Raw genomic sequence first — 24,857 nt, 5'->3', positions numbered from 1 at the left:
AAGGAGTTTGGAATCGACATAAAGATATATTATCCAATTTTTTCATTCACCTCAATCCCTTTTCTACCACACAAGAGAGAATTTTGAACGATTAGATTTTGTTTGTTCAATCAGATTGACTACATAAAGATAAATTCGGTTATTTATTATGAATACACTATTATATTTGAATTGTCTACTTAGATTTACGGAACCAACATCTCAAACTTTATCTCACACATGGATGATGTTCTCCTCTCCTTTGACATTGCTGGGGTGGATGCCACTGGTGGTGTGGGAGCCCAAGGCCTTGACCTCAGTGACACAGTTCGAAGAATGGAAGAATATATTCCTCAAGTTATTGTTGAGGCAGCTGTAAGGTGCTTCAAGTTTGGATCAGAACCAGCACCATGTCATGGATGTTTCACTCTTTGTCCGGAAATTGTATAACCTTTTAAATCACGTATATGAAGATAGTATATGTGCTTCCTTTATTATCTTCTGTGTTGCTCAGCAAATGGGTAAATCACCTTTAGTACTCCATAGCATACCCCCCCCCCCCCCCAGTAGTATGTGTATATATAACAGTGACACCTACCATGATGAAGCACAGTCATTGTGTTTCACGGCTGTCTTTGGGCAAATACAAAATAGCTTATCCGATATATGTGGTAGATAAGATTTGTTACTGCATGAAGAAGAAATAAGTCCACATGGCACCCCAAATTGCTTTTGATATAATAAGACAGAAAAAAACAAGTAAACCACTGGCTGTGAGTGTGAGGAGCTTAAAACCACAAGGCAAATCCCTCGTAGTATTATCCCCGAAACCAAAAAATTCCTGTGGCTCTCACTCTCCTTAAACATGTCAAGAAATCAAATAAGGTGTTCACTAGGTTCATCATTATCAACAACACCCAAAAAAGCTTTACCCTCACCACCACCTCAACAATGAATGACATAGTAGACAAGCTCGTGATCTTTCTAGCCAAAAGAGATGGCATTGACAAGCTTGTGAAGACCTTCCAATACGTCTCTAAGCTTGTTAACTGGCAAGTAGAAGCTACACACCCAGACCTAGCAAACAGGTTCAAACAATGGGAGGTCTCCTCCGGTCTTAGCAGAAAAGCCTTTAGAACAGGCAGGTTCCTCACTGGTTTCAATGGGTTGAGAAGGAACCCTGGTGCCACCCCAACATTCAAGTTCCTAGCTGTACTTGCTAATGCAGGAGAGATGGTGTATTTCTTTTTCGACCACTTTCTATGGCTATCGAGGATTGGAACATTGGATGCCAAGTTGGCTAAGAGGATGAGCTTCATATCTGCATTTGGTGAGTCATTCGGTTATATTTTCTTCATTGTTTCAGATTTGATCATCATGAAACAAGGGGTTGAGGCCGAAAGGAAGCTCATTGCTTTACAAGAAGAAGAAGAAGATTCAAAAGATGCAAAAGAGAAGATAAGAAAGATAAGAGGGGATAGGGTGATGAGGCTGATGGCAGTGGCAGCAAATGTTGCTGATTTAATAATTGCAGCTGCAGAGATCGAGCCAAACCCTTTCTGCAACCATCCACTGTCACTTGGTATCAGTGGCTTGGTCTCTGCATGGGCCGGTTGGTACAGAAATTGGCCCTCATAGAACTAATGAATGAAAATTGATGAACAAAGTCTTTAATCTTATTAGATGGAAACTCTTTACCTGTGTATCTTTGCTTTGCTATAAATGGTGAGGATTTCACTCTCAGATATCGGTTTTCCTTCCATGTATGTTCCTTTTATTGGGAGCTATGGTGTCACTCTTATACTGCTACAAATAACTATCATCCCCTGGTATTATAAGGAACCAAAAGGCTTCATTTTCCACTTATTTTTACTCTCTTTTTTCCCTTTGGTGAAGATGGGAATAAAATTGAAGGCCCCCCTCAACCTCAAGACAAAAATAATTGATCCAATAATTCTCTGTCTTCCTTGGTTACTTACGGGGCCTAGTCCCTCTTTTTATATCCGTAGCCTGTAGCCTGCACTGCACTCATTCCCCGTAACGTCACACTTCCCATTATTTCTTTTTTTATATTTGAATAGCGAATAAAAAAATTTGGTCTAATTTTAATTTTAATCCTTTTACTATGTTCATATTTAAAAAAATTTTCTACTTTACACTGACATCTTTATAATATTATTAAAAAGTCTAAATTTTTCCTCTTAAAACAACCTTAAGCATTTTACATAGAAACCAATTTAAATGTACTAATTATTATTTGTTAAAATATTGGTAAAATTACATTTTGAACTAATGACAAAATAAAAATTAAAAGAAATTCCAATTTAAATTAAAACTCGAATTTCAGAATAATAAAAAGGACTAAAAGCGTATATAACCCAGGAGTTAGTCTCTTTTTGGAGTCCAAATAAAGCAAATAGAAACAGTGTCAGTCAAAGCTCAAACTTTGAAGACACTTGCCTTCCTCCCTGCAACCATCGTTCAAAAACAACACACCCAACTAGTTTTGAGTGAATGGAGAGACAACGTTCTTATAATGGACGAAGAAATATTGACGAAAGACCCAAAAATCGTTCACAATGTAGGCTCCAGCGTTCTTCATCTCTGCCGCCGGTCGCCAGAGCTCCGCCACCACCTCCTCCTCCAAACCAATTGAAACTAGCAGCAATGGCCATCGATTTGAACGTCCGCCTGAGATCCGCCGATATGCCTCTCGCAATGCAAGAGCGAGCTATCCGGAGAGCCAGAGCTTTAGTCGACGCTAACAACCCAGGTATTACCAAACCTACGCAGGTGGCAATGTGCCTTAAGAAGGTAAACCTAAAATCTTGCTTCTTCAGTCACATTTTTGGATGTCGGGGGTTTTGAGTTTTTTTTTTTCCTAAAAAAATGTTTTTTGGGGGATGCAGGAATTTGATGCGTTGTACGGACCGGCATGGCATTGCATAGTGGGGAAGAGTTTTGGGTCGTTTGTGACGCACGCCGGCGGAGGATTCTTGTACTTCTCGGTGGACAAGCTTTGTTTCCTTCTCTTCAAGACGGAGGTTCGTCCGCTTGTTAAACCTCCTTCCTTGCATAGATTGAAAATTAATAATGCCTAATTAATGCTTTGGTTAGAGAAAGAATGATTTTTCTAAATTTTCTTGCAAATTATTCCTTGGGTTTCATCGTAAATGGAAAGTGTGACGAAATTTGGTGAAAAGTTTCAACCCATCTATGCAAGGATTGTTTATTTTACATGCTCTGTTTTTGCACTAAAATTTGGATATGAAATGAGACAAGTTTTTCGAGTTTGATTAAAACAAACTTGAATTTGATTTCACCATTCTCGAGTCCTGCCCTAGCTTACTTTTCAAAGCGTGAAGACTTGTTTAAAACTTCGATTCCATCCGATTCAAATAATTTTGTAAATAATCTAATATAATATATTATTTTTATTCAAACAAAGTAATTAGTATTGTATTGATAGATGTATCGTTTATTCATTAAAACTACTACATATTACTATCGATTTGTTTTAGTATCCCGTTTTATCGATAATTTTGCTACAAAAATGTAACTACAGGAAAACTCTTCCTAACAACACTTAACAGAAACTACACTGGTGATAGGGTTGGAATTGGTGAGCAACCAACTACACTGGGTGGAAAGTGCCTTCAATATAAGTTCTCAGCCAGTGGGGGAGCCAAAGGCAGGCAGGCAGGGCCGGCTCCCTTAAAATGAATTTTTTTATTTAAATATTTTATAATTTATAAAATTTTAAATAAGTGATAATAAAATTATACTTTAATTTTTTACAAATAATAAAATTTTAATTTAATTCTTTAAAAATTATAGAGATATAATTTATTAAAATGATGAAATTATTTTTTTACTATTATAACAGTATATAATTTAATTCGGCCTCAAAACTTTTTTTTACTCTACCACTGTTCTAAAAACAGATTGAAAAAAAATGGTGCAGTTTTTTTTTTTCCTTCCTTTGAAGTACAGAGGCGGTCTCCTTTTATCACTATTCAATCACCATAGAAGATGTAACACTTCCAACAAAATTGAAAAAAAAAAATGTTTTTATTAAGTACAATTTGTTCCTTAAGGTTTGTGAGAATCTTAAATTAAAAAATTTTAGTGTTGTTGTTATTGTTAAGAGATGATGATCAGAATATATAATTAAATTTAAATGAAAATTTAAATATTTATTAAAAAGTACTTTAACTTTTTCATATTTTATTTATCAGTGATATAATCGATTGTGATGTATTAATAATGCATAGAGCCTGCGTGCATCAGATATTACCCTATTTGTATATATACTAAATTTTAACATGTCTATTATATGGGTTAAAAATTTTATTCAACAATTAGCAATTTCAAGTTTTAGAAGTGATGTGGAGGAGAGTGTGGTGAAGATTGAAGACAGTTCGCCCTGTTTGGACGGGAAGTCATACTATTCGAGAGGTTAAAAAGGAGAAAAATTATGAGAAATGGGACCCAATGGAAGAGATACAAATGAGGTTTGAGGTGAGAGAAATGGTGAATGTGTGCTCTTTACACGTGAGAAAGGCAAGGGGGAAGCCAAAATAGGATCGAAAAAAATGTAAAATTATTGATGTCGAAGTCCAAAATAAAAATTTTGTTTTAATAAAAAGCCTCAAATTAAAATAAAAAATTTCAAGCAACAGCCAACAAAAGGCCAAAGCTTTTACTTCCGAAAGAGAAAGGATTGTATAAAACATGATTATTATCTCTTTTAATAGTTTAATAAAATATTAATAATTTAATCTTAAATTTTAGCATTTTCATTTGAAATTAATTTTTTCAAAATAAAAATATTGACATGATATTAAACTATTAAAAATAGATATAATGACGATGGCATAACTGTTTTAAATAATTTTTTTCTAACTTTAAATTGTATAGATCACGTGTCAACTCTTGATAAATGAATAATATAATATCATTTTAATTGTAAAACATATAAATGATAAGTGATAATTATTTTATCGAAATAATCATGGTAATTCAATGAAATAGTCCAACAGAGTCAAAAGTTGCAGTTTTATTTTTTATGAACTTTTATACTTTTTATAATTTAGCTTTTTAAAAATTTTAATTATTTTAAATTTTTAAATATTTAATGACATGAGATATAAAATAAAATATGCTAACACCATTTGTTTATAATTACGTTATTAATTTAAAATTTTAGAATTAAACTAATCGATTATTCTAGTTTAATTTATTAAAATAAGTAAATAAAAAAAAGGAATATTGGAATATACTGTTGCGTATAGCTGCAAACGTCGTAGTTTGAATTATGATAGTAGTCTAACCCTTAATTGATATAATTGAAGTCGCTAAATGCCTTCTAGTCAAATCACTCTCTATTATTGTTATCCTCTCCTGAATGGAATGGACTAAAAAAATTCCATAACCTAATCAAACTCCTCTCTTCCTCCCCTAAACCCTTTTCCATGGCCAGAGGAATCCCAAATTATGACGACGGTGGCAGCTTCTATGATCATACAGGCGGTGGTGGTGGCAGTGGAGGCCAATACTTTACCCAATCTTCTTCCCTTTCCACATCGTCTTCTTCCGATTCTTTGTACCACTCGTCGGTCAATCGCGGCACCATCGGAGATGTGTTTTTCGGCACCGACGATATAAGAGACACCAGAGATTTGCTTTACAAGGAAGATGTGCTGGAGAGTTACCATAAAGAAACAGCACAAAAATACTTGAGGCAACGATCAAAGAAAAGATCAATCTCAAATTTCGGGTGTGTCGAGTTCTTGAAACTTCTATTACTATATTGCTGCAGATGTATAATATAGGCTGATTAATTTCTAGTCTGTAGAAGCTGAAAATCTTTTGCAATTTTATGTTTATATTTTTCCATCATAAATTGAATTTATTTCCAATAATAGTAAGGAGATCAGCCTTTCAGCTGTGAATATTTGTGAAATTACTCGAGATTTTCATTTTCAATTGTTTTTGCGTCTGAGAACGCCATTTTAGATTATGGAGTTTTAGAGCAGCAGCAGCAGTATACTAGAAATGCTTTGGTGTTTCCAAATATTCTCTGCTACACTAATTTTTCGGCTTATTTAATTATTATTATCATCTATTTTTGGCAGTACTTAGCATGCCATTTTTATGCGCATATTATTTGTGTGATTCAGAAGTTTTCAAAATTTCCAGCCCCAAAGTGGATTAAGATGTGAGCTGGCATTTGATTTTATTAGGCCATTGTTTATCGTAAATTGTTCATTTGTTGATTTTAAAATAATTTGATTTGAATTAATCCAAAAAATTTGAGATCCACATAACAATGATATTATACCATACATGATTGGGGCACACACTTAAAAGTAACCATTTCTCATCAAACTAATAAAATAAGCAATCAACTTAGCCGTCCAAAGAGTCGGTGGCTTGTGAAAGCTACCATTTTTATCATTGAAAATTGACACTAACAATTATTACTTTAATTAAATTCTTTAGATACATAACTAGTATAATTGTTGATTATCGAAGATGGGGAAGGATGTTGAGGGCGGTTCACATAGAGGTGTGCGGAGAGTTGCATCCTGAGCTACTAAGATGCAAGGTCAATTAGAGAGAGAGAGAGAGTGGGGAGAGAGAAAAGGTTCAAGGAGGAAGTTGGAGAGAAGGTCTATATTTGCATGTTCACTGCATTAACTATTATTGTATGAATCCTTTTGTGGTCTCCATCTGATCAATCGTCCCTTAGTTTGGTAGGTTTAATGAGTTATTATCTCTCTTAAACAACAGTGTTGCAAGTTGAGGAGAGTCTTGTCTTATAGGTAGATGGATTCAATTAAATCCATTTGTCATGTGATTGGTAAGGCTTAGGGTCCCTTCGGATGGATAGTGTGTTTAGTGTAAAAATAGCAGTGGCGATGAAATTAAATATTATAGGGATATTATAGCGTGAGATAAAAAGAAAGCTAAATATATCTCACTGGGGTAAAGACTCGTCCAAAAGAACCCTTAATCTGTGAGGTACCTATAATGGGTGAGGCGTGCTTTCCACAGGACATACTTCTAGTGAAGTAGTAAATAACTTCCATATGTACTTATGATAGAGCAGCTAACTAAGTTTGGCGCCACTTAACTCTATGAAAATAATTCAGTAGTGAAATTACCAAAAATATCATTTTTATAATATATTTATCAAGTAAATGTATAATATGTCATTTACTCTTCAAAAGATAAACCCACTAATTTCTTTTTATCCTAAGTATAAACAACTAGATTCTATACTATTTATAAACAATCAATTGAACAATAGCTTTCTTGTTAAGAATGACTATATGTTGGTGGCTCGTATGGATCATCTATGGGTACAAGTGCTTCGGTCTAAGTATAAAGTTGATAGAAGGCTTTAGGAGGTTCTTCATCCTAGAAATGGATTACGATTATGGAACGGACTATGTAAGGTTTGGGATGAGGTTTGAAATGGAGTTGTTGGGGTTTTGGGCGATGGGCGTTAAGTTGACTTTTGGAGAGATGTTTGGATCCATTGAAGTGAGTCCCTTGCGGCTTATTGTTTGCAATAGATTTTGATACCGGCGTTTCATATTTTAGTTAGAGATATGATGACTAAGCATGGACAATGTGCATGGAATCAGTTTAGTTTCTTACTTCCGACTCAATGCTTGGCCAAGATTGCGCCAATTCGGCGTCCCTGTGGTGAAGAGATTATGGTTTGGCCCGGTTTGAAATGGGACGAAGGAGAATTTTCACTACAAAATCAACATATGCAACCATGGATCAAATGGTTAGTCCCTTGAATCCGAGATGGTAAAGTTCTATGGAAATCTCGCTGTCCACAACAAGTTAGAGCTTTCTTGTGGTTGGTCTGCAGTGGAAAGGTGCTAACTAATGTTGAAAGAGTTAAAGAGGAATTTGACTATGGATTCTAGTTTTCATATATGTGGTACTAATGTTGAGGATATAGATCATGTATTAAGAAGATGCTCGGTGACGATCCTTTGCAGGAATAGTCTGGTAAATAACGGTAAGTTAGCAAAGTTTTATAATTTAAGCATTGAGGACTGGATTGTTCGTAACCTCACCGGGTCTTGGTATTTTTCGAGCTCTATAAAAAACCGGGATATTTTCTTTGTTTGTTGGTTATTATGGAAGAGAAGAAATGCTTATATTTTTACGGCTGATTGTGTAGACAATGATGGTTTTATCATCCTTGCATGAGACATAAAGAAGCGATTTTATTTTTCAGTCAATTGAAACAGATTTAGGGATCTACAAATGTCCAAAGAAGGTGGACGTAACTTTCATGGTCTCCCCCACTGATGGGGAAATGGAAAGTAAATGTAGACGGTGGCCAGAATCGGGAATACATAATAGGAATGGCGGGCGACATGATCTGAGGTGCATCTAGCTCGTGGTGCTTGGGATTTTAAGGAATATTGGGTGGTGTAGTGCTTATGAGGCGGAACTTTTGAGTATTCTTGATAGTCTTGAGCAGGCTTGGGAGCATGGTTGTTGTGATATGTTGTTAGAAATTGATTATTTACAAGCGTTGCATCATGTTAAATGTACTTTGATGATACATTAACAGGATTCGTATGTCATTCATACCATCCGAGATGCATCGAGATTGGGATATTGATATTAGGCATGTATAAAAATGGTTGATTGCTGAGCAAAGGCTTCGGAAGAAGTGGTTGTTGGCTTTTACTCTTAATTCCAACCTTCTGATTTTACTTTGAATGTGTTGCACGAAATTGTTACTGATTTATCTTTTTCTAAATTGATTGCTATGTAATAATCAGATGCGGATACAAAGGGGGGCTGGTAGTGGCCCTGGCCCCCCTAAAACGGAAATTTTATATTTAGGCCCTTGAATTTTTTTAAAAATTTTAATTTAGTAAAGGTAAAATTGTACTTTGATCTCTCTTTAAATTATAAAAATTTGATTTAATCTTTTAAAAATTATAAAGATACAGACTATAAAAAATTAAATTTTCATTCGGCCCCTCTAAAAATTTGTTCTGGCTTCGCCCCTGGTAATAATTTATACTATCTTTCTTAATAAAAGAAACAAACAACTAAATGAGTTTAATGTCACTTATTTTAATACATTTATCAAATAAATGTCACTAACAAAATCAAAATTTTATTCTAATACATTCATCAAATAAAGACAATATTCTCAAATATTATGGTGTCATTTGTCTAAGCCTGAAGGTTTGTCAAAAAAGTGGGAGGATTTGGACAAAAAATATAGGCTCAAAAATTGGATTAGAACAAAAAATAAGGTCTGTTTTTTAAATTAGTTGAGCCTTAAGTAGGATTTTATTTATACTTTCTCTTCTGTTGCTGTTTACTCCTATTATTTGTTGTTATTTCATTATTATATTGTTATTATTTAGATATTGTATAACTCTTATTTTATTATTAATTTTGCTATTATTTTAGACGCATTTGCTTGCTAAGTTGTCACTATTTTAATGTTATTTAAGTATAAAATTTTTTAATGTATTTTAAATTTATTGAGAAATATTTATTTTAATATTTATAGTATGTTTTGATATATTATACTTTTTAAATTTATTTTATATATCAATTTAATTCAAACAGAGTGGTTCAAGCTCTAATTTAATATTTTTAATTTGAATGAAAGTTTAAACATATTTCAAAGTTATTTTTGAGTCGGGTGTGTACTTAAAAATGTAATTAAAAATTTTGAATTTGCATCACCCATTAGCAGATCTACGTAGCAGCTGGCCCAAGCCGTACACATTTAACAGTTGGCTTCCCCGCCGAATCAACGTAACGGTATAGACCGCCAGAAACAACGTGAACTAGTGCGCGGTTAATTTTTGAACATGAACAGGTCGCAACCTTTCATGCTTGTTATAAACTTCCCTCACCCCTTCTTTGTATTCAAAAGCAATTTAACCAGAAATCCCAACCCTCTTTTCTATACTCAAAACAAATTCCATTTCATCATATTCTTCTTGTTACGAAATGGCTCTCGCTTCCTTCACTGCCCGTTTCAAGCAATTTGTTACCCCCGATGCCCTCAGATCTTATCTCGTTGAGTTCATTTCCACATTCTTTTATGTCTTTGTTGTTGTCGGTTCTGCCATGGCTTCACGTTAGTGCCTTTTCATCTTGTTTATGAATCTGGGTTTTTTTCCCCTACATGACATGATGGCCGACTTGTTATTTTTTACCAGGGAAATTGATGTCGAACTCGGCAACCGATCCGTCTAGTCTGGTGTTAGTCGCCATTGCAAACACCTTCGCGCTGTCCTCGTCGGTGTACATTGCCTCAAACGTTTCCGGTGGGCATGTGAACCCGGCCGTCACTTTTGGGTTGGCAGTTGGGGGTCATATAAGTGTCTCGACTGCTCTGTTTTACTGGGTTTCTCAAATGTTGGCCTCTGTGATGGCTTGCCTTTTGTTGAAGGTCGCCACTGTCTCCCAGGTATATCATTTCATCTGTTGTTGCACCATCATACAGTTACTTCATTTTTCATTACCCTTAAAATGACATTTATAGGTATTTACAGGATGTCCCAATATATACAATTGCCAGTGAAATGACAGGGTTCGGAGCATCCATGGTAGAAGGTGTGCTGACATTTGGTTTGGTGTACGCTGTTTATGCCGGAGGTGACACAAGAAGCGGTCCAATGAGGAGCATTGGACCACTGGTAATAGGATTGATGGCAGGAAGCATGGTTCTGGCGGCAGGACCATTCTCTGGAGGGTCAATGAACCCAGCATTAGCCTTTGGGTCCGCCGTAGTTGCTGGACGGTTCAAGAACCAGGCAGTTTATTGGGTTGGACCATTGATTGGAGCAGCAGTGGCTGGGCTTCTGTATGATAATGTTATGTTCCCCGGTCATGTTTCTGGAAGGGTGAATTCCGATGGAACAACTAGAGTTTAACTGTGCTTTCTTTTCTTCTGTACTAAGTTTCTTATTTTGTAAGAGATATAGATTTAATATGAAATCCACAAGTCCCTTAGAACAAAAGGGTCACTATACCACAACAATATTTTGTAAAATTATATTTTGTATTTTAACATAATTAATATATATTTATTTTTATATAAGGTGTTTGATTAAATTAATGTCTTAAATCAACCCATTGGAGGATCAAATAAAATAATTATATTATAAATTAATTTTAATAAAATTATAAATATTAATATAATAATAATAATTGTCTTTCACTATTTTTATATCAAATGCTTAAATTAAACAACTAAATATAATGTCTAAAGCCTAAAGACAACTTATTTATAAATATTTTTAACGTTGAATAATTTTTTTATAAATATAATTCAGTATTAATTTGTTTTATCCCATCATGAGGGCAATAAAATGTAATATTTGTTATTTTTTTGAAAGGTGGATGTTTGAAAGGTGGATGTAGAGCGGGGTGAATTTTTCTTTTGAATATTGGGTATGTAGCAATTAAGGTAATTACTTGCCTTGATTCGTATAAAATTATTAAAAGGGTAAAATTATAATAATTTAAAATGGAAAAATATATTATGTTTAAATGTTTACTTGATTTAAAAAATAGAAATTATTAAAAACAAATAGTAAAAATTAAATTGAAGCGTAAGAGGTGGAGATGAATGTATCCATAACCTATGAAAATGATAGTGGTTGTCAAAATTATACATTCATAAAGGAGTGGAGCAAAACATGTCAATTATGGAGCAATGATAAATTTAATAGTCATTATTATCCCTAAAACAAAAATAAAATAAAATGTAAAATAAAAGATTAAATATTAATTTTCCAAAACTTATAATGAAAAATAGATAAAGTTGCAATGTTAGTTAAACAATATACAAAAATGGAGAGAGTTCAATTCATTAATTTTTATTGTTATTTTCTTAAAAAATCACCTAATAATTGGGATAAAATTGTAAAAAAAAAAACACTTGGCTTCCTCATCCGTCAGATTTCGAAAAATCAATGGGCACATCCGTTTCCCGCCCTTTGGTTCGGTCAGTTTCATCATCAACACCACCAACCCAGTATCTCAAACGCTGACTTTCGAAATTCTGAAAAACCACCGTTTCAATCTCCGACGCCGTTTCCTCTTACCGAGTACGTCGGCTCCAAACTCAGAACACACTCCCTCCCTCGCTTTTCGCTCCAAAAGTGAATCTAATCACCGCATCTACCGTTACTTCCTCCACAATTTCATGCGATTTTCTTTTCTTTCAAATTCTAGAGTATTCTTTCTATGAGTCCCTGAATTTAAGGCGCGATGTACATCAAGGAAATATGTTTGGAAGGGTTCAAGTCCTATGCATCGAGGACCCTGGTCCCTGGTTTCGATCCTTTCTTTAATTCCATAACCGGTTTAAACGGCTCTGGGAAATCCAACATCCTCGGCTCCATATGCTTTGTTTTAGGGATCACTAATTTGCAACAAGTTCGTGCTGCCAATCTCCAAGAGCTCGTTTACAAGCAAGGCCAAGCCGGAATTACCAAGGCCACTGTCTCCATTATCTTTGATAATTCCGATAGATCCCGGAGTCCACTCGGTTACGAGGAGCACTCTGAAATCACTGTAACTCGACAAGTAGGTGATGCGTAATTGTCTTCTTCTTTTCTTTATTTCAGCTATGATTTTGTTTCAGTTTGAAATATTGCTGCAAATCCCATGTTTATCTCTATCTTTTAAAATTGAAAATCTTATTGAAACCTTCGTAGATTGTGGTTGGTGGAAGGAACAAATATTTGATCAACGGAAAACTTGCGCAGCCGAGTCAAGTGCAGAATCTCTTCCATTCGGTTCAACTTAATGTTAACAATCCGTATTTCGTCATAATGCAAGGTCGGATCACCAAGGTTTTGCATATGAAGCCTCCGTTCCGGGACGAGGATGTATGAAACAAAGACAGAGTTTGTGTTAAAAACACTTGATAAGAAACAAAGTAAGGTTGATGAGATTAATAAGCTTCTTGATGAGGAAATACTGCCTGCTTTGGAGAAGTTAAGGAAAGAACGGATGCAGTATGTGCAATGGTCTAATGGGAATGTTGAGCTGGATAGACTTAAAAGATTTTGCGTTGCTTATGATTACGTTGAAGCAAAGAGGATTAGAGATAGTGCGGTTGGTGAAGTCCAAAGATTGAAGGCAAAGATCACCGAAATAGATAATGATACAGAAAGGGTAAAGGTGGAAATTCAAGATATGGAGACTAACATATCGAAGTTGACTGCTGAACAGGAAGCTAATTTGGGTGGGGAAGTTAAAGCTTTATCAGATGAAGTAGATTCCTTATCTAAGAAACTTGTGCAGGAAGTTTCTGTGCTGAATAGCAAGGAGGATACTCTCAAGGGTGAGAAAGAAAATGCTGAAAAGGTTATTGATTTATTGTCCCGACCTCTGCTGCTTTATAAGCATCAGCTCAAGCATCTGTTTATCTTCTGTTCAATTTGTTTAATCTTTATCTTGTTTTCATGTAAATTACTTGTATTTCTTATTTTCTGTTGCAGATTATTCACTATATTGAAGTTTTGAAGCAGTCTATAGAAGAGAAAGCCGTTGCTGTGCAAAAGTCTAAAGAAGGAGCAGCTGATCTGAAAAAGAGAGTTGAGGACCTTTCTAAGAGTTTCAAAGAGCATGAAAAGGAATACCAGGTAACCACCTTCATATGTGAATTTTTTTTATAAACAATAAATATTATATTTCTTGCGTTAACTAGTAAACCAAGTTTACTGAGGAATTTTTCTGTCATTAAAATGGCAGGCTATCGTAGCTGGCAAGAACAGTGGCAATGAGGAGAAATGCCTTGCAGATCAACTAGGTGATGCTAAGGTTGCAGTTGGGGCTGCTGAAACAGAATTGAAACAGCTGAGAACGAAAATTAGCCATTGTGGAAAAGAGCTGGAAGAGAAAAGGCATCAATTAATGTCAAAGCGTGATGAAGCACTTGAGGTGGAGAATGAGCTTAATTCTAGGAGAAAAGATCTGGAAAAAGTTAAAATTGAATTGGAATCTCTTCCACACAAAGAAGGCCAGATGGAAACTTTGCAGAAGGTTCCTTATATGTTTCTTTCTCCAGTGTGGAATGTCCATGAATTTTCTTTTGGCTAAATTGTTTTTAATGGACAAATTTATCTAGGACTGTGCAATTATGTTGGACCTCATCCAGAAGTTGAAAGACACAGTACAAGATCTTTCAGCACAGCTAGCAAATGTTCAGTTCACTTATTGTGATCCTGTGAAAAATTTTGATAGGTCAAAGGTGAAAGGAGTGGTTGTAAAACTGATAAAAGTGAAGGATAGCTCAGCAATGGCAGCCTTAGAGGTTGACAACATATAAATGATATATTTCTAGCCTACCATCAAATTTATATGGTAACTCTTTAAATCAATTTGTAGGTTTCTGCTGGTGGGAAGTTATTTAATGTGGTAGTTGACACCGAAAATACTGGAAAGCAGTTGCTTCAGAATGGTGATCTACGAAGAAGAGTAACAATTATACCATTAAACAAAATCCAACCTAGTACTGTCCATCCAAGGGTTCATCAGGCTGCTATGAAATTGGTCTCTTGTTTTTGTCTTTGTTCTTTTTCTTTTTGAGTCTCTCTTTCTCTGTTCTGATTTAATGTTCGCATTGGCAGGTTGGCAAGGAGAATGCAAAGCTGGCACTTTCTTTGGTTGGTTATGATGAGGAATTGGAGGTATGTTTTCATGATGCTATTTTATTTGTTAAACCTCCTGCTGCATGATGCCTATTAGAAATTTCTGATGTATGCTTAATGTAATTTATAATGTGGTGCTTAAATTCGATTAATTGAGCTATACATGCTTTTGGAGCTTTTTAAGTAGCCGGGATGGAAATATTGGTAACTTTTATTTTGTTTGATGTCTTATTCTGAAGTTTTGAATGGTCCTGCAGAGTGCTATGGAGTATGTATTTGGAGCTACTTTTGTTTGTAAAACTACTGATGCTGCAAAGGAGGCATGTCCATCTGAATACTTTCATATGTGGTTCTTTAAACAATGTGAAACGATTCACTATTCTCTTATTTGGCTAGAGCTCATGTCTAAGTTTTACCTTTATTTGTCACCTGAAAACAATATTAGCTGTCAATTCATGTATGGTTTCTTTTCTTTTCAACTCAACGCATTGCAGGTTGCTTTTAATAGGGAAATTCGCGCTCCTAGTGTCACCCTTGAAGGTGATATATTTCAACCTAGTGGTCTTTTGACTGGTGGAAGCCGCAGGTACATGGTTATTTATTCTCGTAAAGTATTTTAGTATTTGTCCTTTCTTCACTCTTTTTTTCCTCTGAAACTTGAGGTTTCATTCTGCTTTTGGAAAGGTTGGAGTGGATGTTTAAATTTTTTTTAGAAAGTGACTGTTTTTCTTCTTATAACTTGTCCTAAGTAATTGTATCCAAGTACTTATTTGTGTAAATTAAGAGGTTTGAAAATTGAGACCTTTTTCACAGGGGGGGGGGATGATCTGCTTAGACAACTTCATGATTTAGCAGAGTGTGAATCAAAACTTGCAGGTCATCAGAAGAGGTTATCTGAAATTGAAATGAAGGTAATCTGCATTGAATGAATATCTTTTCATATTTAGTACGTTACTGATGCATTTGTGTCTTGTCAGATTCTTGTATGAGTTAGCTGAATTGTTCTTTGATGTATGGATATAATCACCTGCTATCTTAGATACATCTGATTCTAATATTAATAAAAACATATTTTATTTTTATTTTCGTGTTGTTGTTGTTAACTGCCAATTTGAGGATTAATTCTATTATGTGATTGAACTAAGATTCGACTAGTTGGTTTATATTATGTACGATACAAAACTATACGTGATACTATCGTTCTTTGTCATTTTATCTAGTGGTATGTCTTTTAAAGAAGAAATTGTATGAAAAATTACTCCATAGCAAATATCATTTCCATTCAGATTCTGACTTGTAATTCTTCTTAAGCATGCTCGCTCTTATCAGAAAATGAATTGATTGAGAGGATTGATTAAAAGTACAATTGCTGCGCATTATATCACATCCTCTCTTTTTGGCTTCCTGGAAAGAAAAAAATTACACTCTGCACCCTTGCTTTTGATGGATCATCAGAATCATGACGTCAATGTCAAATTTTGCATTTTACATTTTGATGGGGACTTGTTATACAGTTCTATCAATTTATGATTCATTAATTTAAGACTGAATAGTCTGTATGGTTTTAATCCATTCATGGAAATATTGCTGCAGTGATATCAATTACAGGATTTTCAATACATAGGTAGCTGTATTATCTAACTGGATCTTTGATTTTAGTAATTATTCCGATATTCAAAATCACATTTTCTATGAATGGAAAAATCTGTATTCTATTTGTTCCCAGGTTCTATTGTATTTTTTTTTGAACGTTTATGTGCCACTTAAGTGCCAGTTTCTACAGTAAATCAAATTTCCACTGTTTTCAATTGTTTATTGTCTTCATTTTTCTGGTCTTGTAGATTGCAGACCTACAGCCTCTTCAGAAAAGGTTCATGCACCTTAAAGCTCAGTTAGAACTTAAAACGCATGACCTTTCCTTATTCCAGAACAGGGCAAAGAAAAATGAGCATCTTAAGGTTTTCCACTTCGCTCTTTTTGATTATACTTTTAACCAATAAATTTATCTCATTTAAGCCATCATGAAGCCCCTATTTTTTTTTTCCTTTCCTTTTTTTAATTTTCTCATTTCCTTCTTTTAAATGAAACTAGCTTGCAGAAATGATAAAGAACATTGAGCAATAACTTGAAGTAGCAAACTTAGCTGTTAAAGAAAAGCAAACTTTGTATGAAAAGCATGTTAGTGCAATTTTGCAACTTGAGAAATCAATTAGGGATCATGAGAATAATAGAGAGGGCAGACTTAAAACCTTGGAGAGAAAGATTAAGGATACAAAATCTCAATTGTTGTTGGCTTCAAAGGATCTAAAGGTATATTGACACTTTTTCGTAGTTCCTTTAAAAATGATTTTGAAGAAACAAAGAGTTAACTTATTTGAACTTTTTATGCAGCGTTGCTATTTTGTTATTGATTCTAGAGACACGGTTTATGTTGAATTTGTGTTTATAGATGTTTTCGGATTTTAGTTAATGTGGTAACCATTATAAGCACTAGTCACACAACCAATTTTTTTTTTTTTTTTGGGAGGGGTGGTGGATGGTGGTTGTGGAATTTGAATGTCTAATTCTCCCTTGTTTTCTTTTAGTAATCGGTTGTGGTTTAATTTTGAGTACAGATGAAGACTTAGTTTATTTTGGCTCATTCATTTCTTGGACTTGCTGTTGCATGTTTTAGGAGCATGAAAATGAAATAGAGATGCTTGTTATGGAACGAGAAGCAGTTAAACAAGAACAATCATCTTTAGAGAGCCAATTGGCTTCCTTGAGAACACAGATTTACAATCTTAATTTGGAAGTAGAAGAACAACTGGCCAAGGTACCGGCAGATTCCTATCTTGTTTATTTCTATGTTATAAAGATATTTTTTTTCATGCTCTCTGGTGTAGGTTGATACTCTAAATAAAGACCATGACCAATTGCAATCTGAGTTAGACTCAATTCGTTTAAAGAGTAAGGAGTGTGATTCACAAATTAGCAGCATTGTTAAGGAGCAGCAAAAACTTCAGCTTAAGCTTAGTGACATAAAGCTTGAGAGGAAAAGGTTGGACAATGAGGTAAGTTTTTTTTATTAGTCCATGTAGGTCTCCTATAACTTGATGCAGTTAAATACTACTTATTATTGTCTCTTAGGTAAAGCAAACGGAGAGGGTGCAGAAAGATTGCTCCATGAAAGTTGACAAATTGATTGAGAAGCACGCCTGGGTTGCTACTGAAAGACAATTTTTTGGCAAAGGTGGAACGGATTATGATTTTGCATCCTGTGATCCTCTTAAAACAAGGGAAGAACTTGACAAGCTTCAAGCCGAACAATCAAGGTGCAGAGTTAAATAAATTCTGTCGCAATTTTTTTTCATATTCATGTAGTCCAAAACAATATCATACCTATTATCTTCTAATAATATGAGAGGTTATTGCTCACTTTTCCCTGGTTTGACTTGATTTTCAATTTTTTTTGGTCGCCTCTCATAAAGCCTTGGAAAAAGAGTGAACAAGAAAGTAGTGGCAATGTTTGAGAAAGCAGAAGATGAATATAATAATCTGATGTCCAAGAAAAACACTGTAGAGGTTAGATACTCTCAATCTGTCATCTTTTTTAGCATTTAACTTTTCCTTATCCTATGGTTCCTCTGTCTAGAATGACAAGTCTAAAATTAAGAAGACGCTTGAAGAACTAGATGAGAAGAAGAAAGAAACACTTAAGGTCACTTTGGTCAAAGTTAACAAGTAAGCATTACTTTCCGTTATATTTGGTTTTTCTGCATTTTACGTATCTGTTTGAATCTCCTTTTTTAGATGTTATGTTTCATCTCTCCTATGGTTATTTTGGTTTTGAGTTGTCTAAAAGTTAATTTTGCTCGGTCTTCATGATGCACTTTTCTTAAAGAGACTTTGGGTCCATCTTTTCTACCCTTTTGCCCGGAGCCATGGCAAAGCTCGAACCCCCAGAAGGTTGCAGCTTCTTAGATGGTCTTGAGGTCCGTGTTGCGTTTGGAGATGTTTGGAAACAGTCCTTGTCTGAACTGAGTGGAGGTCAAGGTCTCTACTTGCACTTTCTTTAATCTTGGCTCTGCTGCTGTTTAACTCCGCTCCATTTTATATACTTGACGAGGTACTTATTTTCTTCTTCCTTTCTTCTTCCTACTTGCTTCTTCTGCCCGCTCAATACCTGCACACATCCCAAACCGGTAGGGTGCTGATATTTTTTCTGCTCAGTAAGGTTCATTGTTTCATGAAAGTGGGTCAGGTTAAATAATTGGATTTAATTTTCATGCTATGGGGAAGTGGCATCTTCAAAACTAACCCTCAGTAAGTCCACACAGGGTTTTTGGTGACGATGCTATTCTTATAAATTATTACAAAAAACATGATTGCAACAGATCGATGCAGAATTGATCTAAGCCACACTCAGAATATAGGGAGAATGATTAAAGCTCACTTTCCACAATCTCAGGTATGATGAATTGATAAGTTAATAATCTGTATAAGTCTGACATGTGGACAATGGTGTTGTTGATACACAATGCACCGCAATTCATGCAGTGGTGGAAGTATTCATGTTGATATGGCTTGCCTAGTTTTGATGGAATTTAGTCATTGAACTGATCTTGAACATTTGTTGTTGAAACTTGCAGTTTATCGTAGTTTCACTGAAAGAGGGCATGTTTAACAACGCTAATGTTCTTTTCCGGACAAAATTCATGAATGGCGTTTCCACTGTCCAGAGGACTGTTGCTTCTAAGCCGAGCAGGTAATTTCCAGTGCCACTTACAATAGAAGAAAGAAATGGTGAAACAACTTGGTAGATGAAAGCTAAGGATGAAAATTTATCTACAGTAAATAGCATCTATGGAATAAACTTATGTTATCTCCAATACAAGACAAGAAAACTTAGATTCAAATAGCATAAGGTAAAAAGGGGGAAGTTGGGCAAACATCAAAATCTATAATAAATTACGAATACCCTATTTAATTGTATATTTCTACAAGGGTTAAAATGCAATTAATTTAATAGCTTAAAATTTTTAAAATTTTAAAAATAAAAATAAAATTTTATCATTTTGGAGTAGTTTAAGTGCAATTTTATTATATATTAATTTAAAATTTTATAAGTTTTAAAAAATAAAAATAAAATTTCCAATTTTAATGGACTAAAATTTTATCGCCGTTGTTCATGTAATTTCGGTAAATATAAAAACTTTTGCATCAAACAAAATACAGTCAATGTGGGATCATTTTTATATAGTTGTAAAGATATAAACAGCCCAACCCAGATCATATTAGCTCGCCTTCCTGACTTTTAACTTGTTCCCTACTTAGGTTAATATCTCATCATTTAGACTTCATTTTTTAAATTCAAATATTTAAAAAGTAAATATGAAACTGATTTTATCTGATAAATCAATTTCATCAAATCATGAGAAAAAAAAATCAATTTTATCAAACATATTAGATTGGACTTTCATACCAATTTGAGCAGTTATCTTTTTTCTTGTATCTAATTAATCTCTTCAAATGTTTTTTTTTCTTGAAAAATAGATGATGGTTGTTTATCTCGTATCTTAATTATGAGGTTTTGAGGTTTCGATCTTCATTCATAAAAATAGAGCACTTATTAACTGTTTACATTTTTGAAGAACACATGGCAAAAAAAATTAGTTATTATTACCAACAATGAATATATTCATCTAATTTCAATGAGAAAAAAGTTTAAGTCTAATAATTTGTCATTAATTACCAGCGATTTTATTTCTTAAAACTTTTGCAACAGATTAAAATAAAAGCTATCATATACATTTCAAGTTATCAGTTATTATTATTATATTTGGCTAAATATACCTATGATAGTTTAATGTAAAATATACTTCCATAATTTTAAGAATGTGCAATTATCTTCGTCATATTTAAAAAGAATTCTTATATTTGCAATTTATATTTAATTCAATTATATATTAACCTAGAGCTGATGAATTCAGTAAATTATTTTATTTTACATTCTTTTATAGGTAAAGATATCACATTTATTGATTCAACAAAACTCAATACAAAGTCAAAAACAAACATAATCTAGTACTTAGGGAAAAAAAAATAACACCACGCTAAAATAAGAGCACACCTGGGTAGCAAAAGTTGAGGAAGGAAGTCAAAAAGGTTAAGCAAAGTATTGCTATAAATAACAGTCTCTATTGGCCCCTACTTTGGCGAGATTATTATCCTCCATATTAGTATTGCGGGATATATGACGAATTATCCAAAAATATGAAAAACCTTCCTAATAAAACTACTAACGAAATTCCCAACGACACCCCGTGCTAGAGAAGGATCAGTGCACCAATTGACAACAAGATCAAAGCAAATGACAAGCCTAGAATCTCGGATAGAGGAGAAGTAGTGAATACAGGAGGGCATTAGAAAATCACGAGTGCCGAGCCTTTTTCATTTCGGAGAATACATCCAGTGCCTTCCACACCATCTTTAGCAGAGCTATCGACATTGAATTTTAGCACCCAATGGGAGGCTACACTCATCGGGCGCTAAAGTTAGTCCTCTTATTCTTCCTCTCCAAGACAACCTGGTTAGGGGGATTAAAGAATAAATTAAATGGATGATCGCCATTAAGGTGTATTGATCAATAACAGGAAATCCAGAACTTTGCCGTAAAAATTTAAATTATTTCTAAACAATCAAATGGACCATATAACAGCAAAGAAAAGCATTCTCCAAATTGTCGCATCAGCACGTTTAGGGGGTGCAAAAAACCAAACACTAGTAGACATCTTGGGGTCTTTCGGGACAACAAAATAGTATCCCCAATATTGGTAAAACAGTTAATATTATAATTAAATATTTAACATATCCCCAAAATCAAAATAAATCAATTTGGAAGGTTTTAATAGAAAAGAAATTGATTGAATTATTAAAGTAACAAAAATCATCTTTGTAACAACTCAGGTCTTAGTGATATTGAAAATTGTGGTTTCGGGATCTCATTTCGAGCTTGTAAATATTAAATAAAAATATTTATAGAGTTATTGTATAGGTAAATTGAAATTTATATAGTTAATTTAATCGAAATTGTGATTAATTAAGACCTAGAGACTAAATTGTAAAATTTAATCACTATAAATTGTTAATTAAAGAATGACTTGAGAACTTAAATTGCAATTAACTAAAGGTACCAAACAACAGTTAGACCTTGTTAAAATAAGACTTAGTGGACTGTGTAACGATGATTGATTAATTAAGTAGAATTAAGATTAATTCTTAACTAAAGCATAATTAACTTAAGTTGAACAACATTAAGTTAAGAATAAATATAATTTGTGTAGGAAAGAAAGAGAAATTTCTCTTCATCTTCCACATTAGGCCGTCCTCCACAAAAGAAAAACAAAGAAAACTTCAATATTTTTCCTACCATTCGGGTAAGTAATTTTCTTGTAATTTTTACAAATTTAAGGTCATGAGAGTTTCATTCAGCTAATTTATTTGTTAATTTGTAAAATTTTTATAGTTTAGAAAGTTACCATTATTGAGAATTTGATGAAATTTGTATGAATATATGAGAAATTAAGTTTAAATTATGAAAAGGACTAAATTATAACTTTTAATTGTTAAGTCTCAGATATTAGGGAGCAAATTAAATAAAACTTAAAATTGACATGAAATTTTTATATAAATAAAAAATAGAAGGTCCCTAATAAGTATTTGTGAAATTGGATTTCAATCCAAAGCTTTTGATTGAAAGTTATGTTTGTCCTGGGTTTAAGGACTAAATTGAATAAAGTACAAAAATTTGCATAAACGGATAATTGATTGTGAATTGACTGGAATTTGATATTTTGATATGTTTTGTGATTGTTCATAGTTAACAACATCACTGAATCGTTGAGAGAAAAAGGAAAAGCAAGAGCTAACGACAAGTAGCTCGAGTGTTCGAATTTTATTTCTATGATTCATATCACTTTAATTGTTGCATATTTATATTTTTTTGCACGACGTGATATTGAGGTGAGTTGAAAATGGTTAATTGAATTGAATTGATATGATTGTGATTGATTATCGAGATATATAACTAAATTGAATCTCCAATTCGTCCAAAGCATTTAATAATACAAGGAGATTCATAATTAATATATATTCCCAACTTTCTTTGAATATCCATTTTGTGCATTGTGATAGAGCAACTTGAACATCCATTGCACATTCAAAAATTCTAAAATGAGTTGCATTGGGTTACTAACCGAAAGCCAATTCTAACTGAGAGTTTTTATAATAACTTATTGACACGATGCTTATAAGTGTTAATTCATGTAAAATGTCATTTCCGTATATACAAAAACTTTTTTTCTCAAAAGATATGATTTAACTACTAATTGAAGACATTTACTTTATAAATTCTATTAAACCATTTTATACACATAAGTATCAGGTTCTTCAATACTTGCATTGAGTATCTAGCAAACAGTGATTATTAAAACTTGAGTATAAATTCACTAACATTAGCAAGAATTATCTCGACGACATAATTTGAAAGTTTTGTTGTTAAACAAATAATTAAACAAATAATCTCACAAACTACAAGTTGCGAGTTGATCATAACTCACATGTGATTAAGTTGTACATGCATCTACCAAATTATATCAAAATATCCACTTGTTGGATAAATGGTTACATATTTCTTTAAAAAATGTAAGAGATCTAATCTCAACTTTTGCTAATGAGTTTTGCTAAATCTTCTTTGAGAACGAACAATACTTGATAAATGAAAAATCTTCAGATTCTTTAATAAATTTAATGTAAATTCTCTTTTTGTCACATTATTATTGATCGAGATGATCTAACCAATCATGTCAACCAAGGGTGTGATTAGTATTGCTTTTAACAAGCACTTTTGAGACAAAAAAAAAAACACTTTTGGAAGAAAAATATTTGTAAACAAGTTGCTTTTTAGCTTCTTCCCAAAAGTAGTTTATTTTGGAAAACAGTTTTTGACAAGTAATACTAAACTAAGCCTAATTAAAATTATGTGCGTGATTAAATAATACTAATGTATATAAATAAATTTAAAATAGAGATAAATTAAGAAATTTAATAAATTAGACAAGGTGAGAGTTGCTCCGGACCTTATGTGCTTTATGTTCTGATTCGGCAAAGAAAGGCTTAACAATTATATATATATAAATAACAATACTGATCTCCCTTCTTTCTTTTAACCCACACTCCTTTGTTATTGTGTTGTTTCATCTCGCTTACGGCCATGGACCAAAATTCCAGACTATGTACGATCTGTCTCCGAAGATTCTCCAACGGCAAAGCCTTGGGTGCTCACATGAAATCTCACTTTGGTAGATTCTCCTCACCATCTTCTACTTCTTCTTCCAACCCACCTCTTGCTTCGTCCAAACATGAACTTTCTTCTGAGTCCACCGGGTCTGCTAAGTACCCAGCCGGGAAAAGATCTAAAACTCTTCGCAAGTTCTCCTCCAACATGGCGATGACCGGTTCACCATCTGACTCGGTGAGCTCACCTCTCTCTGTTGAAGATGCTGCCCTATGTCTTTTAATGCTTTCAAGGGATCAACGGAGTAATAATCCAAAACTAACCCAAGGTTATGAAATATCTGATGATGGTGTGGGTTCTGATAATGAGAAGGATGAAGAAGATGATGAGTTCTTTGGTGCAGCCAAGGTTCACCCAAAGCGCTACAAGTGTGGGACATGCAATAGAACTTTCAGATCTCACCAGGCTTTGGGTGGGCATAGAGCTAGTCACAAACTGAAAAGCAAGAAGATTTCCCAAGAAGAAGAAGAAGATGATGATGAAAATGGCGGTGATACTACTGATCATAAGATTCATCAACAAAGAACCTATCTTTGAATGCCCGTTTTGTGGGTGTTTCAATGGGGTCAAGCACCTGGTGGCCATAAGAAAATTCATTTCGATTACTTACCACCGATTGCTCGACTTCCATTACGTCGTCGTCTACTGTTCAATCGGTCTATCTTAATTTACTAGCTTTAGCTTTAGAACAAGATGATGATGAAGTTAGCTTAGTTCAGAATCCAATGCGCTCCATCTTTTAACAAGCTTATATGAATGGTTAATGAAGTTTTTTTTGTTTGTTTTGTTTTTGTGTATGTACAAGATAATGCTTCTTTTTGGTTCTTCATTTTACATTGAAACAGTGCACATTTTCTTTT

At 33.8% G+C, this 24,857-nt stretch overlaps 5 protein-coding genes across 5 annotated transcripts; all 5 read left to right on the top strand.

Annotated features, from left to right (window-relative positions):
* Positions 1 to 728: 728 nt before the first annotated feature.
* Positions 729 to 1,827, top strand: LOC108470984 (peroxisomal membrane protein 11B). Its single transcript, XM_017772536.2, has one exon. The coding sequence runs from the start codon at positions 931 to 933 to the stop codon at positions 1,615 to 1,617; it is 687 nt and encodes a 228-aa protein (XP_017628025.1). The 5' UTR covers positions 729 to 930; the 3' UTR covers positions 1,618 to 1,827.
* Positions 1,828 to 2,364: 537 nt separating this feature from the next.
* On the top strand, positions 2,365 to 3,181 carry LOC108470994 (uncharacterized). Its single transcript, XM_017772545.2, has 2 exons — positions 2,365 to 2,793; positions 2,889 to 3,181. The coding sequence occupies exons 1-2, from the start codon at positions 2,494 to 2,496 to the stop codon at positions 3,078 to 3,080; spliced, it is 492 nt and encodes a 163-aa protein (XP_017628034.1). The 5' UTR covers positions 2,365 to 2,493; the 3' UTR covers positions 3,081 to 3,181.
* A 6,818-nt stretch (positions 3,182 to 9,999) lies between these two features.
* Positions 10,000 to 11,083, top strand: LOC108476187 (probable aquaporin TIP5-1). The gene is made up of 3 exons (XM_017778316.2): positions 10,000 to 10,129; positions 10,212 to 10,462; positions 10,548 to 11,083. The coding sequence occupies exons 1-3, from the start codon at positions 10,000 to 10,002 to the stop codon at positions 10,926 to 10,928; spliced, it is 762 nt and encodes a 253-aa protein (XP_017633805.1). The 3' UTR covers positions 10,929 to 11,083.
* Positions 11,084 to 11,857: 774 nt separating this feature from the next.
* LOC108471396 (structural maintenance of chromosomes protein 2-1) lies at positions 11,858 to 19,617 on the top strand. Its single transcript, XM_053030344.1, is given in 22 exon segments — positions 11,858 to 12,588; positions 12,720 to 12,877; positions 12,879 to 13,374; positions 13,509 to 13,652; positions 13,762 to 14,052; positions 14,138 to 14,323; positions 14,398 to 14,562; positions 14,640 to 14,699; positions 14,918 to 14,980; positions 15,155 to 15,253; positions 15,461 to 15,571; positions 16,502 to 16,618; positions 17,335 to 17,475; positions 17,546 to 17,713; positions 17,790 to 17,974; positions 18,131 to 18,224; positions 18,295 to 18,383; positions 18,544 to 18,689; positions 18,692 to 18,768; positions 19,037 to 19,043; positions 19,046 to 19,110; positions 19,292 to 19,617. Coding segments are annotated over 22 exon segments (3,300 nt in total). The 5' UTR covers positions 11,858 to 12,270; the 3' UTR covers positions 19,412 to 19,617.
* A 4,254-nt stretch (positions 19,618 to 23,871) lies between these two features.
* On the top strand, positions 23,872 to 24,534 carry LOC108476198 (zinc finger protein ZAT9-like; the record flags this gene model as incomplete). Its single annotated transcript, XM_017778328.2, has 1 exon — positions 23,872 to 24,534. A coding segment is annotated over one exon (663 nt), but the record flags the coding sequence as incomplete, so codon positions are not given.
* Positions 24,535 to 24,857: the final 323 nt, after the last annotated feature.

Source organism: Gossypium arboreum, chromosome 7 (genome assembly GCF_025698485.1).
Source record: "Gossypium arboreum isolate Shixiya-1 chromosome 7, ASM2569848v2, whole genome shotgun sequence".
In the NCBI taxonomy this organism is placed as follows: Eukaryota; Viridiplantae; Streptophyta; class Magnoliopsida; order Malvales; family Malvaceae; genus Gossypium; species Gossypium arboreum.
The sequence above is the reverse complement of the archived record's forward strand: the minus strand, read 5'-3'. Positions and strand labels throughout refer to the sequence as shown.

Excerpts from the sequence above, each read along its gene's own strand:
- LOC108470984 (XM_017772536.2), top strand. The coding sequence starts at position 931 with ATGAATGACATAGTAGACAAGCTCGTGATCTTTCTAGCCAAAAGAGAT.
- LOC108470994 (XM_017772545.2), top strand. The coding sequence starts at position 2,494 with ATGGAGAGACAACGTTCTTATAATGGACGAAGAAATATTGACGAAAGA. Across the intron at positions 2,794-2,888 it reads TGGCAATGTGCCTTAAGAAG|GAATTTGATGCGTTGTACGG; the intron begins GTAAACCTAAAA and ends TGGGGGATGCAG.
- LOC108476187 (XM_017778316.2), top strand. The coding sequence starts at position 10,000 with ATGGCTCTCGCTTCCTTCACTGCCCGTTTCAAGCAATTTGTTACCCCC. Across the intron at positions 10,130-10,211 it reads CGGTTCTGCCATGGCTTCAC|GGAAATTGATGTCGAACTCG; the intron begins GTTAGTGCCTTT and ends ATTTTTTACCAG. Across the intron at positions 10,463-10,547 it reads AGGTCGCCACTGTCTCCCAG|GATGTCCCAATATATACAAT; the intron begins GTATATCATTTC and ends AGGTATTTACAG.